Here is a 17,292-nt window from a genome sequence, read left to right as displayed (position 1 = left end):
GGTTTGTTTATGGACGCATGCACAACCGGAAGTCGTAAACCGAATGTAGGTTACAACACCCGTTACAAGATCAATTGAGTTATATAATTATATAGATAGATTAACTTTTGTGCATAACTTGTGAAATAGTATTGCTGAAATAAATCGTGTTTTATTAATATCAGCTTGCCCACTGAATTTTAAAAACAATAGGAAACTATAGTTAATTAATGAAATGCCCTTTTCTAAAACCGTATTCAAATTATCAATCTTAGGACGTCGATTTTATATAAGCTAAAGAGTATATCAGGAAGATTTATTTTTCTGTATGGTGTTCCTGAAAACAGGTTTTTAATGTCGATAATCTCCAAACTCATATTTTCATATAACTTATATCTAGTATTTTATCGTTTTTCAATAATAATTTTACGAAACAATTCAGCTTCTGTATTATTTATCTGATATTAAACATGATATTTTGTGTATGTTAATTCATCTTATACATTATTTCTCTTCTTGAGCTAGATCTGCTTATATTTATAGACTTACAACTATCTGTATTGCATTTATTATGGTTATTTTGTTTGTGTTGAACCTTGCAAAGATTGACACGTCTGCCTTTCTGAAATGTAATATTTCTTTTATTAACCAGTTTAACAGTTGAAGAACATTTGTGGTTCTATGCAAAATTGAAAGGTGCCATAGAAGAATGTCTTTCATCGGAAATCGAGAAAATGATTGATGATGTTGATCTTCGACATAAAAGAAATGAACTCAGTACAAACTTATCAGGTAAATTATTTTATGCTCATACAGTTTGTATCAATACTGTACAAAAAAAATCTGGTAGCTTCATTTATTTTCTACATTTATAAAGTTAAGGGACAACCTCTGGCATTTGTGTGATACAATGGACCCCACCACCCACAAAGTATTAGAAAATGAATAAAAAAGAGGAAAAATTATAACAAAAACATGGAATATATGATCAACAGAACAAAAATATAGAAAGCGTAAGTTAGTAGAAAGACAATAGTTAGGAAGTTGTTTACCAACGTACACAATGGCCATCTGAAATAGAATGGTGGGACAGTGACTGGCACAAAGAACCGGACATAGAAGTCAATATATTTAGAATTGGTTTATGGACAATTTTAGGAGTGGGGGGTGTTATGATGTTTAAGGACAGTCTTGAGTTTGACACAGTTGCGCACAGTTTCCAGTTTGGGACAGTTGAACGTAGATTGTGGTTTGGAGCAGATCAAGATGAACTGAGGTCACCGATGATAGATGATTTGGATGTGGACCGTAGAGTTTAGTGGGTCGATGGTATCACATACATATCCAGAGCCCAAGGGAATGTGTTACGGTTTGTTTTTTCTGTGTTTTAGGTTGTTTTATATTTCTAATACTTGTGAGTTACTGCACACTCCTTCGGGAGTTGCCAATATATAAGAGACAACGACGCAGTTAGAATGAAAAGAATGAAAAAGAAACCCACAGAAACAACATTGGGGGGGGGGCGTTGTTGTCATGTGAAATGCACGGGATTGCACATTTGTATTTTTAAGTTTACCATAACTTTGATAATTACACATGAAATTATTGTTTTTATTAATTTTTAATTGATTTTTTATTAAAATAAAAAAGTATGATCATGTAAAATAAAATTTCATTGATTTCATATCAAAATACTTGGGTTCTTCAATCTATATAATAATATTCTAAGGCATTTCATGTTTGTATGCACGTCATTACCTTTCACACATATTAATAAAATGAGATCGTCCTATCAACAAAGATGGTGATTGATGATTAATCGGACATTGTTAAAGTAAACAATTTTGACTCATTCTAAAAGGAATCATTTCGAAACTATGTCGGTTCATTGACTGTATCAAATACAATTTTCAATAAATACATTTCAAAATGTGACGTTTTATTGATTTGATGAATATTTAGCTAACAATTATTGTTATGGTAACAAGATAAGAATATTGTTTTAAAAATGCTACAATTTAAAATACCTAGATAAATTTATATAAAGAATACTTTGCTAAAAATGATAATTATTTTTTACAGAAGAAAATCATGATTTCTTGTTGAAATAAAGTTTTGTAAAATATAAGTTGATCTCTTTTCAGTATCTGTAAAATGAAAGAGAGTTTTCTTTTAACTGTTACAGTTAAGTAATAAAACCATAGTGAAGGTTTCATAACCAACGAAACATTACCAAAGGGATATGATACTTTTCAGAAAATAATTAAGAGTTAATTTTCCAATCTACTGCGATCACAGATAAAGGAATGTTTCTGCATTGTTATTTATTTTCCAAAATAATTAATTTTGTTTCTTTTTTTTATTTTTATCTTTAATCCAACTGCTGATATCAGAGTTTCTAATCCATGTCTCACTCTTAATAGTATTATACTTTCATGCTTGCTAAACCGAATTTCCTACAAATTTTCTGATTGGTGTGTTACTGATCCAAATTTGTTTATGATATTTTGTCTCATAACTTATTACTCAATTTTAGAATCGTTTGTCCCTTAACTCACTTGACTTTCTTTTAAACAGCAAATATTCGCATTAGTCTAACACAAGTCCATTCAATATTTTGCACAAACTAATCATTAAAACTTCATTTTATTGAGTGTGTTTAAAGTAAACACATATAACTGAATTATCAAGAATTATTGTTGTTCTAATTTTGCTTTTGCAGGAGGAATGAAACGGAAATTGTCAGTTGCCATATCTTTCATTGGTGGATCAAAAACAGTCATTCTTGATGAACCAACTGCCGGAGTTGATCCTCATGCAAGAAGAGCTATCTGGGAAATATTGCTCAAATTCAGAGAAGGTTATTAATTAATATGTAATTATCTATTATATAAAAGGGAAGCGTATGTTTATATATGTATGTGGGTGCGTATATATCCTGCTAAAAGTTAAAAAAAAAATACAAAAGGAACCTCATCAAATTGGCATTGCATTAGCCGTATTTCCTTAGAAGTATAATATCTAAACTTTAGAAAAACATATTCATTTTTTTCTTCCTGAATTGGTGCAGATTTCGACAGGGGCAATTGTCATGTTTTGCTACTTTTCCAGCTTAACAAACAAGCGCCTTCTTGCATATCTACAGACACACACATAACGAGTGCCCGTTTCATAAGGAAAACTGGCGAATCTTCAAACACAACTGTAACATGTTTCATTAGATGATGGAAAAGGATTTTATATTTGTTTTATCTTACTTTGTAAAATTTATATTTTAACATGATGGAATACATTTTATGTTCACATGAACAAAAAATATTACTAAGAAAATGATTTTACTCACATGCCATTGAACCGTAAAGATTAAAAAAATGGCACTTAATAAGAAAACAAAATAAAAATTTCCAATTTAATAAATAAAAATTAGTATGTCATTGAATAAATGAACTCGGTTAAAGTTACATTTATTTTTATTTTTTTTATTCAAATATATTATGGTTGAAGTTTTGTATGAGAAACTGAATTTGAAAGGACACCGTTTTCTGCAGACTTTGAATTTAAGATTATTCTGGTTTGCATAAGGATCATGGCTAAATTTTAAAAATATTTGAATATGTTATATTTAAAGAATTGTTTATAAATTTCTTAAAGTTAGTAGAATATAAATATATATATATATATTATATGGAAAAATGCGCGCATGAAAAGTAATATTCTTAAGATTTTATTAAACCTGGAAAAGTAAAGGACAAGAAATTCACCCTGGAAAAGTAAAGAACAAGATATTCTAGTAAAGTAAAAAATAAGAATTTTTTAGACTTAAAATATTGCAGCTAAAAATAAAATTTGAATATTTTATTTATTATTTGCATATGTTGTTGTTTATTGTTGAGTTAGAAAGGGTGTCAGTCGCTGGATTGAACTTATTTCCCCTCTATTATTTGCATATATTTATGTAGTGAAAATTGTTTGAATAAAATTAATTCATTAGTTAGTTAGTAGATGGAATTAATAATTTTATAATTTACATAAAAATTAATAATTTTATTATATCATAAATAAAAAATTAATAATTTTATTATATTCATTAATTCTTTCTAACTCAACAATAAACAACAACATATGCAAATAATAAATAAAATATTTATCAATATTCAAATTTTATTTTTAGCTGCAATATTTTAAGTCTAAAAAATTCATATTTTTTACTTTACTAGAATATCTTGTTCTTTACTTTTCCAGGGTGAATTTCTTGTCCTTTACTTTTCCAGGTTTAATAAAATCTTAAGAATATTACTTTTCATGCGCGCATTTTTCCATATAATCCATGATTTTTCCAGGCATTGCTATTGTATTAATATATAAATTTATAATATTTATTAATGATTGTCAAAAAGAAATTAGCTCTCAAACACGCATTTATGCAATATTTATCATTCAATCACAGTAGTTATGAGCCAGGGTCTCTACCGAGACTGCGGTTCATGAATTCGTGATCTGTATAGAGCGTAAAAAGAAGATGGCACTCGGTGTCTTTTTAGATATCGTTGGAGCTTTTGAGAACATACCCTTCAGTAGTATGTTCAAGTCGCTACGAGAACTCAATGTGCCACCAGTACTCATCCGATGGATTGAGTATATGGTGAGGCACAGAACAGTTCAACTAGAACTACTGAGGGCAACTGTTAAAAGGGAAGTAGTTAAATGAAACCCCCAAAGTGGGATTTTATCACCTTTACTATGGAACTGTATGCTGAATCCTCTTTTAAAGGAGTTTAAAAATAGGAATATTTATGCCCAGGCTGCTGCTGATGACATCGCAGTGCTGGTCGCGGGTTCAAAAGCATCATTGGTCAGACGCATTGCCAAAATGGGACTACATTTTTCATCAAATGTGATAACGAAAAATTTGAGTTCATTCAAAGAATATGTATATCATAGAATTCACTAATATTTTTAATCGATAAATTCACCATTTTTGCTATAAAATCATAAGGAGAGTTAAAAAAAATTAGTTATTAAAAAAAAAAGTTCGGTTTTTAATTATAAAAAAAATGATACACGGGATTGAACCTAAAATCTTTCCACCAACCCCCGGTACTCTAACCGTTACACTAACATGTCATATTGGCAAAATCGCAGTAAAAAATATTTATATTCAAAAAAAGTTATGCAAAATAAAAAAAAGCGTTAGTCACTTATGTACTTACTCTCCTGTTTGTGAACCCACATGTTTTGTTGTAACTTTTTTTCTACTGAACCAATTTTCGAAATTTTTTTTCAAAATGTAGCTAATGAGGTGTTCTATCCAACTATATAACCTGTTTGAAATTTGGTTGCGAACGGAATTAGTGGTGGGGGTTTGAATGTGTCTCGATTCATTCAATTTCGGACTTAAGCATATATTCAACCACTACCGTGGTTGAATGATATATATATATATATAAACAAAAACAAATTGTTGAACTTTTTTGTTGGTCAAAGAACCAGTTAAAAATTTTATTTTTTATTTGTGTTACATAAGTATTTATATATCGCTGATCTGATTAATATGTGCTGTGAATTTTTTTTTTCCAATTTTCATTATAGACGCTACGTTTGTATAATCAGCATCGGCTGAAAAGCTCTCTGGTTACTTGTAACTGGCTGATTAAAATATGCTCATGAATGTGTAGTGACATATAAATGTTTATATAAAGCAAATAAAAAAATAAATGTAAACAACCATAGCCCAAATAATCCAAATTCTCATCTCAAAAATACCTAAACCTGACTTATATTTTGTTTTCGTTCTCCTCTTCTCGCCATTGCACCCAATTCCAGTCATTAGAGATTGTGTTTTACTTATAATATGCATAGTTTTAATTGCATAGCATTTGAAATCCTTTAAAATGATTAGAAACTAATCAATTTCTGAAAATATTTCTATTCAGACCATTTTTTGTTCCTTGTGATTCTTGTGAAAAAAAATTAAATAAAACTCACAAGTTTTGGAGAATTCAATTGAAACTGATTTGATTTATTGATTTTTTACTTGATTAATGAAAATTGATTTTTTTCTCTTACTAAACACTAGCAGCGTTGCCCGGGTTTTTAGAGGCGTGTGTGGTTGGGGGGTGGTAAGAAAATGAAAGTGATGCAATATGAACAGTCCGGCGGTGCCCGGGTGTTAGGAAAATTCCCAAGAAGTGTGCCGGGGGGGGGGGATCAAACTGGAAGCATTGAGGCGGAAGCGCCTCCCCCCCCAAAAAAAAAGCGATGAATTAACTAAAAAGTGAATTAGGTCAAATATCAATTCCGCAGCGAAGTTTGTTTTGGTTTAGTTTCAGTACTCCCGCACACGCCCGAATTCTAAAGGAATTTTTTGTTTTCTCGAATTTTAAATGAATTTATTTGTTTTAATTTTAATTTAAGTGTATTGCAAGTGAATTCACGATATCGTTGCATTGTAATCATAAATAGTAAAAAATGAATTATTTGTGTAAAAATAAATGTTGAGTTGAAAGCACTAATAAATAAAGGCCATAGTTAGATTTCATGGTTAGAGTCGTTAACATCGGAAGTAAGAACCGGTTAGCCCCGCAGGTTGCGTCTTACACTAAGTAAAAAAAAAGCATAAAGAAAACAATAATAATAATCGCGTTTTCGCATTATTTTTTATTTTGTATTTATTTTTATTTTAATATGGGAAAAACAGAAAGCATAAACCAGGGAAAAAAGATTTTAAAAAAAAGGGCGTAAATAACCTTCTACGATTCCAAACCAGTTTTTCCTCATACAGTTCCTTGTGAACGCATCCGCTGCAGTGTAAATGGGGAGCGGGGAAAGGAGAAATCTAATAGAGAGAAAAGATGTTGCAACTTCCATTGAATGTAACCGATTTTGGCAGTGGACTCTCACCGGAAAAAAATATAGGAATGTACCAGTGTCGAGGAACTGTAGAGTTAATGGGCCTACAGCATACCTCAGATAATGTGCTAAGTCGGAGGGGAAAAATGAGTTCATTTTATTTATATAGAAGAAGAAGATAGATAGATAGATAGATAGAAGAGGAGAAGAAGAGAAGCGATAAAATATAAAATAGTACAATACTTACAAAAAGGAAAAACAATTTTTTTCATTGTTAAACTAGTCCAAAAGGATTAATTAAAATTATAAAACGGATGCATTATCTCATTGTTGTTGTAATTATTATTATTGTACTCACTAAGCGTTCACATACATCATCAGAGATTACTCACTGAGAACAACCGATTTCAATTACTGCCCACCTTTTTCGATAACCTTTGCAAATGTCTTTGCATTACCACAACAGCCATTTTCCATTGATTTTTTTTGTGGCAATGATGATTGGTTTTTACTGGAATTTGGGTGGGCACATACTTCCCCAAGATCCTAGTTCTCTCGCACTCATCCAGTAGTCGACTGGTTAATGGTTTCTCTTCTCGATTTTTCCATCCTCCTTGATTCTTTATGACTATTTAGTGTGGTGCCAGTCTATGTCAACACTATTTTTTTTGGTGGGGGGGGGGGCGTATTACCTTACAATTTTGTGATTTCAGTTTTCTTGGTTCCATGTGGTGTTATTTTATCTTTTTGTTTTACTTCTGTTGCAGTTTCCATATGGCCTGATAGCATTTTTAACTCATGTTACTTGGTTTCCACATTCAAGGGGTTTCTTGAAAATTCCAGCTGTTTTCTGGCATTACCATCTATTATTATTATTATTGGCTCACAAGCAGCTTTCACACAAGTCATCAAAGATCTCTCCTTGAAAACAACCTATGGTGTTCCCTAGAAGCTGACTGACAACAAGTTTCCCCAGATTTCAATTACTGTCCACCTCCTTCGATAACATTCACAAATGGATTTGCTTACCATTGATTTCTCACTGGCGGTCTCCACTGGAATTTTAGTGGCAATAAGCTTCTCCAAGGTCCCAGTTCTCTTTACACTTATCCAGGCTGAGGTCTGGTCAGTGATCTCTACTTGGCCTTTCCATCCTCCTTGACTCTTCTCGGCTATTTGGCATCACTCTTGGGGGGATAGGGCAATGAGAGGAGGCAGGGAAAGGGATAGAGAACTTATAGATATGCAGCTTTAATGTTCTTGGTTCCATGTAACACTTCTTCAGGTTTTGCCTCTGCTGCAGTTTGTCTGGCCTGCACATGTAGTTTATGTGTATTAGTCTCTGCATTCAAGGGTTTTCCTTAATATTTCAGCAGTTTTCATTATTGTTATTCGTTGAATCTTTTCAGCCAGTCGTCTGATTCTAATTTCTGCCATTCTTTTTTCAAAGTTTTTCAGAATTGTTCCTAGTGCTCCTACTATTATAGGTACTATTTTGATTTTTTATTATTATCCATATCCCTTTCAGATCTCTGGCTAGCTCTGTGTATTTACTCCGTTTCTCCTTTTCTTTGATATTCACCCTGTGGTCAGCTGGGACAGTAAAGTCTACGATTTGATAGGACTTTTCTTTCTTATTAATTATTATGACATCCGGTCTTCTTGCTTGGATAGATTTGTCTGTTTGTGTGTCCATGTCTCATAGGATTTTGTAATTCTTGTTTTCAAGTACTGTTGCCGGCTTATGATTGTACCATTTGTCTATGTGTTCGAGATGCAGTTGTTTGCATAATTCCCAGTGTACTATCCTCCCCAATTGGTCGTGCCTGTTCTTGTATTTCTTTTGGGCCAGTTTGCTGCATTCACTTACTATATGGTTTATCGTTTCCTCTCTTTGTCCACAGAGTTTGCATTTGCTGTTTTCTTGTGTTTTGTCGATCTTTACTTTGATTCTTATCGAGTTATCTTGTGCTGCAGTTATTAGGAATTCAGTTTCTCAGTTTACATAACCTTTTAGCATCCATGTCCAAGTGTTTTCATTATTCTCATCTTTTGTCACGCTTATGAATCGTTTGTGCAGTCGTTTCTCTTCCCATTTTTCTTTTCTTGTCTTATCCTTTGTCTGTTTACTATTTTGTTGATTCTTTTCTGTGTCTCTCACTGCCATAATTATCCATTCAGTATTTTGCATTATGTATTTTTCTAGTTATTTTTTTGTGTCATTCACACAGTCTTTTATACAAACCAGTCCTCTCTTGCTGTCTTTCCTTTTCACGTAGAGTTGGTCAACATCGTCTTTTGGTTGTAGTGCATCGTGCATGGTCAGGAGTTTCCTGGTCTTCTGATCGAACTGTCTTAGTTCTTTAGTCCACCCTATGAACGATCCAGAGTATTTTACTAATGATACTGCCCATGTGTTACTATCTTTTATTAGGTTTCTGCTATATAATTTATTATTATTATTATTATTATTATTATTATTATTAATAATTTTCAAAGCTATAAAAATATCAGATTGTTTCAATTAACTTGTATACTTAATAAAACATTTTATAATTGTAATGTATCTATTTTATGAGACATTCTAAAAGAAAATTCAGTTTAGAATATTAGAAACCATCTATAATCTTATCTATTACTAATTGAGCGTTGTTTGAGACTGAAACTATACTTTTACACTATCTTTTAATGCTCAATCAATCAATACTATCTATTTCAGATTAATGTGCTATATTTTAATAATTCAAGAGGGTGGCGTACTATACTATTTGTTCTGTCGTCATGAGACTATCCTCCCATGTATTACTTCCTATTTTGAAGAGTTAGTTTTTTATCCGTTCATTCGTCATATATATATTAACTAAAATATGTGACCAGAGAGAACATATTTTTGTTACTGGTATTAACATTTTATTTTCTGTTTCCAAATCTTCTCATTGTTTCTTTTAATTGTGCTTCAAAATCTTAGTGATTCCATTTATCACAAACATTGATTTGAATCATTGACAAGTGTAGAATACATAGTGGTTTTCTATTTCTCCATGTATCCGCAAAGAGAAAAACAGACATTTTTTGTTTTAATAAATAGGCAGAGGATTGGGAGAATTTGAAAGGAAAAAAAATCCTCTTGCTGGCTGAAATGATGAGACAATGAGGCATAACTAACCATATTTATTTGATGTGCAATGTGAGACAAAAGATGATGTATGCATGTGTATATGTACACCGTGTGAGGAAAGACCTGCAAAATATAGCTTACAAATAAAAATAAAATAACTGCCATCAACCAGCTTGCTATGCCAGTTATAATATACAGCTTTGGTATCATTGACTGGCCACAAAAATGCATCAACCGGCTAGATGTAAAGACACGGAAGCTACTAATGCTTCATAAAATAATACATAGAAATCAGTGTCTACCAATACTGTATTTGCACAGGGGAGAAGGAGGACTGAGGCTCTCAAAGATCAACCATCAACATAGGGCAACTATTGTGAGCACAAGCCAGTACCTGAGAAGTTCACAGAACCACACCCTCTTAATAGTATACAAACTTCAAGAGACAAAAGCCGGCAGAACAACATCAGTCACCCAGCTGGCCAAACATTTTGATCAGGGCTGTCTCACAGATGAGGATGAAGCACTAAACAAGCCTGCCATAGAAATAGCAAGAAAGAGCCGGCAGAAATACACTAAAGGATGAACATTAAAGAATGGGACTAACATCAGCATGCAAAGTATTTGGGATGGGGGGAACTCTCTCAGAAATACATAGACAAGGAAGGTTCCTTGGATTGGCTCAAGAGGGAAGTCCCCCCACCACGATCAAGAAAGGGTTATAATTTTTTTTTTTTTTTTTTTTTTTATTACATTTTCACCCCAAACAAGGCAAATTGCCACTTTGGTGTAGGGGGCTACTATCAGGGGCAACAACTACTGGGGTACTATGTAGGGATTTGGGCAGCAAGGTGTCGGTTCACGTTACACTTGAACTTCTGCACGTCAGTACTGTTGGGGAAGCAGGGACCTGGAATGGAATTCCAGAGTCTTGCGGTTCTGGGGAAGAAACTATTGGAGTAAAAAGATCTTTTACATCTAGGGACCTCTACAGTGTGGGGGTGGGATCTAGTAGCCTGTCGGGTTTGTCGAGGGTGCTCGCGTCGTGGGGGCACAAGTGATTGCAGTTCATCAGAGCATTCACCACTAAAATACTTGTAGAACAGGCAGAGGGATGCAACATTTCGTCGATGGGACAGAGGCTGAAGCTTAGATGCCAGTTCAGGGCCTATCAGATTTGCGACTCTCTTTTGAACCTTGTCAAGGAGCGAGAGACTAGTAGCAGATGCACCAGCCCAGATGTGGCAGCAATACTCCATACATGGGCGAATGGTGGCCTTATAGAGGTACAGGATACTTTCGGGTGTTAGTAGTTTTCTAGCACGGTAGAGAGAGCCTACCTTTCTTGCAGCGGCCCTGGCAATGCCTTCAATGTAATTGTTCCAACTCATGTTTCCTGTGAACGTTAGGCCAAGGAGTTTGAAAGATGGACTCTCAGATAAAGGGTCGTTGGCCATTGCTATTGGTGGTAGAGAGGGTTTCTTGTAATTATTGAATGAAACTAGTTTTGTCTTGGCAGCATTGAACGCGACCAACCACTTTTGTCCCCATTCCACCACAGACCGGAGGTCTTCCTCCAGTGTTTCTGCCATTTCTTTAGAAATGTGTTCATTCGTCTTCCTGTCGTGTCTGCCATAGAGTGTAGTGTCATCAGCATATATACCCATCTCAGAGGCAATGTTGTCGGGGAGGTCATTTATGAATATCAGGAACAATAGAGGTCCAAGGATAGAACCCTGGGGCACTCCCGCATTTATATCATATTGTTTAGATGTGTGACCGTCGAGGACTACCTGGATTTTTCTCTTATCTAAGAAGGATTTAATTATGTTAAGTATTCTACCAGTGATACCGTAAGATCTAATCTTCCTGAGGAGACCCTCATGCCATACCCTGTCAAAAGCCTTAGATATATCTAGAGCTACCGCTCTGCCTTCCCCCGCTTTGTCCAGTGATTGGTATATACGTTCAGAGATCACGGTGAGGATGTCTGCTGTGGAACGGGCTTGTCTAAATCCATATTGTTTGTCAGTCAGTAGTTTAGCATCTGTAAGATGATGGACTAGAGCATGGTTAATTATGGTCTCAAATATTTTGGCAAAAAGTGGGAGGAGGCTAATGGGGCGATAATTTGATGGGTCTGTCCTTTCGCCAGAATTCTTGAATACTGGTACAACAGAAGCAGTTTTCCAACAGCCCGGAAAGCAAGCTTCATTAAGACATTTGTTGTAGAGTTTGGAGAGAACTGGAGCTACTTCGGCTGAGCACTTTTTTAATAGCACAGCTGGGATAAGATCGGGTCCACATGCTTTTGAGGTGTCAAGGTTTTTTATGATAGCATGCACCTGAGCAGGGGTGGTTTTCAGATCGTCTAGTGTGGCGTCTGTCCGCATAGGAAAGTCAGGTAGGGGGTGGTTGGAAGGGTCCAGTGTGGAGTTTGAGGCAAACCGACTGGCAAGCATGTTAGCCTTGTCGGTTGCTGAGGAGACAACCTCGTGATTGTTGGTTAGTGGGGGAATTGTTGATTGCCCATTATTTACTACACTGTTGTAGATTTTCCAGAAGTCTCGAGTTCCTAGTTTTTGAGCTTCGATGCGCTTTTTAGTGGTTTCCGTAAATTCTCTCTTAGCTGTCGCTATTTCTTTCTTAACGTTATTTCTAGCTTCTATATACTTCAGTCTGTTTGAACTGGACTTATGTCGGTTAAACCTACGGTATGCATGCTGCTTTTGAGTAATGGCAGTTGCACAAGTCGACGTAAACCATTGGGGAGAGTGGGGCTTACTATAAAATTTCCGCATGGGAACATGCGCTTCGATTGCAGTTTTGAACCAGTCAGTGGTCTCGTTTGCACACTGTTCAGCAGGGAGAGAGAAAATATTTTTCCATGGAGCATCTCTAATTAGTTCCCTGATGGCTTCCCAGTCAGCCTTATTATAATATCTCGTTGTTTTGAGCACTGGCTCTTCAGTTTTGGGACTAGAGTTTAGGGCGATTTCAACCATTATCACTGCATGATCAGCGTTCCCGAGTGGGCTGTGGGCCTTCGCTATGCAGTCATCGGGAACTGTGGTCAAAAACAGATCTAGAAGTGATGCGTGTTGTTCTTCCTGGTCAGGGAAACGGGTTGGAAACGTAACAATTTGTGATAGGGAGTGAGATATAGCGAAGCTATGGGTTGTGCTGCCCGCTGCATCTGTGTGAGTAGAGAATCCAAGCCAGTTTTTGTGGTGGACATTAAAGTCACCAAACACATGTATTTGTGCGCTAGTGTCGAGGGACAGTGCCGTGTCTATGCTGTCAGATACTTTGTTTATTATGGAGCAGTCCTGAGTCGAGGGAGAGCGGTAGAGAAAATAATAGTAGCTAATACTGTGTTGCACGTTTAGTCTAAAGCACATAAAGGCTTGATCATCTGTTTCTAGGTTTGTTTCTCTAGTCAAGGGAAGGGTATTACGAATGTAAACTCCAAGTCCGTGCATATGTCTGTCAGAGTCCTTACGGCAGAGTGGGAGATATCCAGGCATGTTAAAGTGGTTAGAGGGAATGGAGGAGTGTAGGTTAGTCTCACTTAGTGCTAAGATATCCGGGGTATTTGTTAAGAGAAATGCTTCAACATCAACTAAGTTAGTTCTAAGCCCACGGATATTTGTGAATGAGAGCCTCAAGGGAGGAGGCAAGTTGAATTTGTTTGTCCCTAATCCTGGTTTAAGCTTATTTTTAGATTGTACTGTCGTCATATTTTTTTTTTAAGAGTTTCGGTAAGGGGGAGCTAAACAAGAGGTTATGCGGAGCTTCAGACATGCATCACAAGTAGACCATCAGCTGACCTTTCTCCAATTAGGATTGTGGCCTCAGGAAAGCCCACCGGGGATGAGTGCAGGGTCCCTTTCCATGCGCGTCATGGCACTGCAAACAACCCGATATTATTCAACTGTTGATGGAGCAGCCGCTCTAAGCGCTACCAAAGAGTTAGGGCTCCTGTACTACCAGTCGGGAACAGCAGCCAGGAACTGTCACTCCGGTACCCTCAACCCTTTAGAAGAAGGTCAACCCAATCTAACCGCTCAGGCATATCTTATACTCAAGCACTCCCAAATGTTCAGTTATAGGGGTGGGGCATGCTGGGAATGGGGAAGAACGGCGTTCATTGCCCTAGCTAGGAAACAAGATCTACCGCTGGGTGTTTCTGTCGAATCACTGAGATAGTGTCTCTGCGCTTGACTAATAGGCAAAGAAGGAGTATGGAAGCCGGGCGATAGACAGAGCCTATCTACTCCTTAAGCAATTTAGGTTTGCAAACCGGTGAATTTGTTTGAGTCACCAGCTCTAGGAAGGTTGTCATCCAAGACTGAAGAGGCCTCTCTCCCCTTTGGTTTAGTTTCAGAGTTTTCCTTCTCCTAGACGGATGATCTGGGAAGACCTACTGGGTCCGTCAGCCCTGAGAGGGTTTTCTCCGCGCCTAGGTTCTAATCCAGGTATTTCTGCGACCCCGCGTTGTTAGTGTTACTGGGTTAGTTTGTTGGGGATTATATCTACTGATTAGTTACACTCCTCAAAGTGATTTAGGGACATGCTATTTACTTGTTAATGGATAAAGGGGGTGGGTGAAGTTCATGCAGTGTAAGCGTCTATGTTTGTAAGAGGGCTTGTTAGGGAGGAGATAATGTGATTTTAGTCGTACCCTTTTTTTTTTTTATTTTATTAATGTTAGCTTAGGTCTAGTATAGTGTTACAGTATGAGTAGGTATTAAGAATTGAGCTAAGAGTTGTGCCCGAGCTATTTTAGATGATAGGAGGGTTAAGATGTAAGTGCAATATAGCATGGATAAGACAGCAAGTATTGAGTCATGCGTAATTAGGTGAATAGATATATATGGGCAGGTTTTCAGTAGGTGCGAATAGAGTTGGAGTTGTAGGTATTTTTTAGTAAGAGTCATGGGGCGTTTTGCATAACAAGGAGTGTCGTTTCAATAACGTAATTAATCGTTGCAAAACTCGAGACAGTTGTGTAGTGCATATCGCTTTGTTTCTGGGTACTTTGGCTGTTAAGTACCTGCCTTTGTGTGCATAGGCTGTTAAGTCCCTTACTGGATAGGAATGAGCTGTAATGCATGCCTTAGAGGTAGAAATGTATAGATGTTTAGTGATGGTTATTAAAACAGTTTGCATGTGAGGGATTAGGGGCTGGAAGTTAGCGATTCAACTACAGATGCGGAGCAATGTGGGAGTTTAGTGGCGGATAGGTTGGAAGGAGTAGATTGTTAGCGTTCAAGAGAAGAGGGGTTATTTATTTACAGATGGATTTCCATTAGGATTTTTGAGTTACAGGTAAGGTTTAGTCTGAAGAAGGGAGGAAATTTTTTTTTTTTTTTTTTTTTTTTATGCATGCAGGTAAGACAAACGCAATCGTCTTGGAGGTAAAATGTATAGGATTTCGTAGCTAGCTATTAGGTTTTTCCCTCCCAGTTATAGGGACAGCTAATTAATGGGATTTGGAATTGTAGTCATTAAGGTCAGGCGCAGAGTGTTGCATCTATTCAGAAAATTAGCCCTAGTATCACAGCTGGGATTATGTATATTGCAGTTAAAAATATAGTGCCAGTCAAATTATGAGCCACGTGCAGTGGTTTGGTATGGTATGGGTATCATGGAGGACACTTACATACAAGCAAGCGTACGGTGATTGCATATATTAAGTATACTACTTTAAAGTTCTTCTGTCTTCTATAGTAGAAAGAAAGGTGGTCCTAGCTCTGTTCTATATTCTTGCATAGGCTATTCGTTTTCGAGTAGAGTTCTTCTGACCTTAAAAACGGCTCGCGTGGGACTAAGTGTTAGAGACCATTTTTACGCATATGTAATTAAAATGCATTAAATAAATACATTTAAAGAGAAGGTATACACAGTTGGTAAAAGCAAAAAGAGAAATAAATAAACAAGGTGAATAAATAAATAAAAAATAAAGTAATAAGAAACGACTCGCATGGAAGCAAAGAGTTAAAGACAATATATGCGCATATAGTTAAAATACATTAGTCAAAATTTAGAGAAAAAAAAAAAAAAAAAAGCAGTTGCCATTTTGGTAATATTAGGATTTGTTAAATTACTTAGTATTTTTATTCATGAATATGTGATAAGAGGTCGGACTCAGCAAAGTGAGGGCATCAATAATCACGGACGAAATCACTTACTAATGGCTGCTCAAGACCAGGGATTGATGACCAATGCATTCAAGAAGATGGCAGGTATCAGTAATGGCAACAAATGCAGGTTCTGCCAACAGAATTGGAAAGTGTGAGTCATCTGATATCGAGTTCTTTTGGGGGACGACTACTATACAGCGAGATATGATGGAGTATATAAGTACCTCCACTAGATCATCTGTAAAAAAATTAAATCTCCAGTGTAGCAGCAAGGCCTAGGAACATCAACCTGAAAGAACAATTGGAAATGACTTATATATCATACATTACGACCATGTAATCTCTACAGCCACCTACCTTGAAAATGCTGCTGTGAAACCTGACATAGTTATATGGAATAAGTCAGAAAGAGTGGCAACCTTGGTTGAAGTGAGTGTCTCTAATGATGGAAGTCTGAACAGAGCTGAAAGGAAGAAACAGACCAAATATCAAGGTCTCATGTATGATATGAAAAGAAACTGGAATCTTAGGGGGATATCAATCATGGCAGTTAGTATAGGTGCTACAGGGCTTATGAAGAAGAACATGAAGTCTTACCTTACTAATATTCCTGGTGAACCAAGTGCAAAAGAGATCCAGACAATTGCACTTAAGGGAACAGCGAGGATACTCTTGGTTGGTTTCAATAAAAGAGCTCTTGGTTGGTTTCAATAAAAAGCAGGGCAATGTTGGCAGCTAGTTTGGCTGCCCCATACCCAGCATTACAATCTTCAAAGAAAGAAAATGAAAAAAGAAGAGAAAAGTGTATAAAGAATCAAAAGAAAGAGTATGTTGTTTATATTTAAGCTTTGGTAAAGTATTGATTAAGGGTGATATGGAAAACTCTCAGGTTTATGATCATGATAGAAAGTGTAAGAAAGATAGTCATGTGATAGAGCTAGGTACAGAATTTTCAAACTTATGCATATTTTCGTATTTTCAGCTACATAAGTAAAAATATTCTACTTTTTGATGTAGATAAAAATCAAGGTTTTCTTTCTGTCTTTTTACTTTTTTATCACTTAATGTTTTGCACTTTCCTCATTTTGTGTTCTTTTAAATTCAGTGTCCAATGTTTCGATGAATTGATCAACTTTTGAACAAAAGATATGTGTATCATTGTTTTAGAATTTTTTTCTTACATACCAAAATGTATTTGCA

At 35.8% G+C, this 17,292-nt stretch overlaps 1 protein-coding gene across 2 annotated transcripts in view; it reads left to right on the top strand.

Annotated features, from left to right (window-relative positions):
- Positions 1-17,292, top strand: part of LOC145257268 (phospholipid-transporting ATPase ABCA1-like) — a 379,489-nt gene that overhangs the window by 241,605 nt on the left and 120,592 nt on the right. For both annotated transcript variants that reach the window (XM_080115647.1, XM_080115648.1), the window contains exons 22-23: positions 632-771; positions 2,702-2,839. In XM_080115647.1, the coding sequence (XP_079971773.1) occupies positions 632-771; positions 2,702-2,839 (278 nt within the window). The remainder of the gene's footprint in view (positions 1-631; positions 772-2,701; positions 2,840-17,292) is intronic.

The sequence above is a fragment of the Euprymna scolopes genome, chromosome 3 (genome assembly GCF_053919585.1).
Source record: "Euprymna scolopes isolate OS-2025 chromosome 3, ASM5391958v1, whole genome shotgun sequence".
NCBI lineage: Eukaryota > Metazoa > Mollusca > Cephalopoda > Sepiida > Sepiolidae > Euprymna > Euprymna scolopes.
Note: the sequence above shows the minus strand (reverse complement) of the source record. Positions and strands in the feature narration are given on the sequence as shown.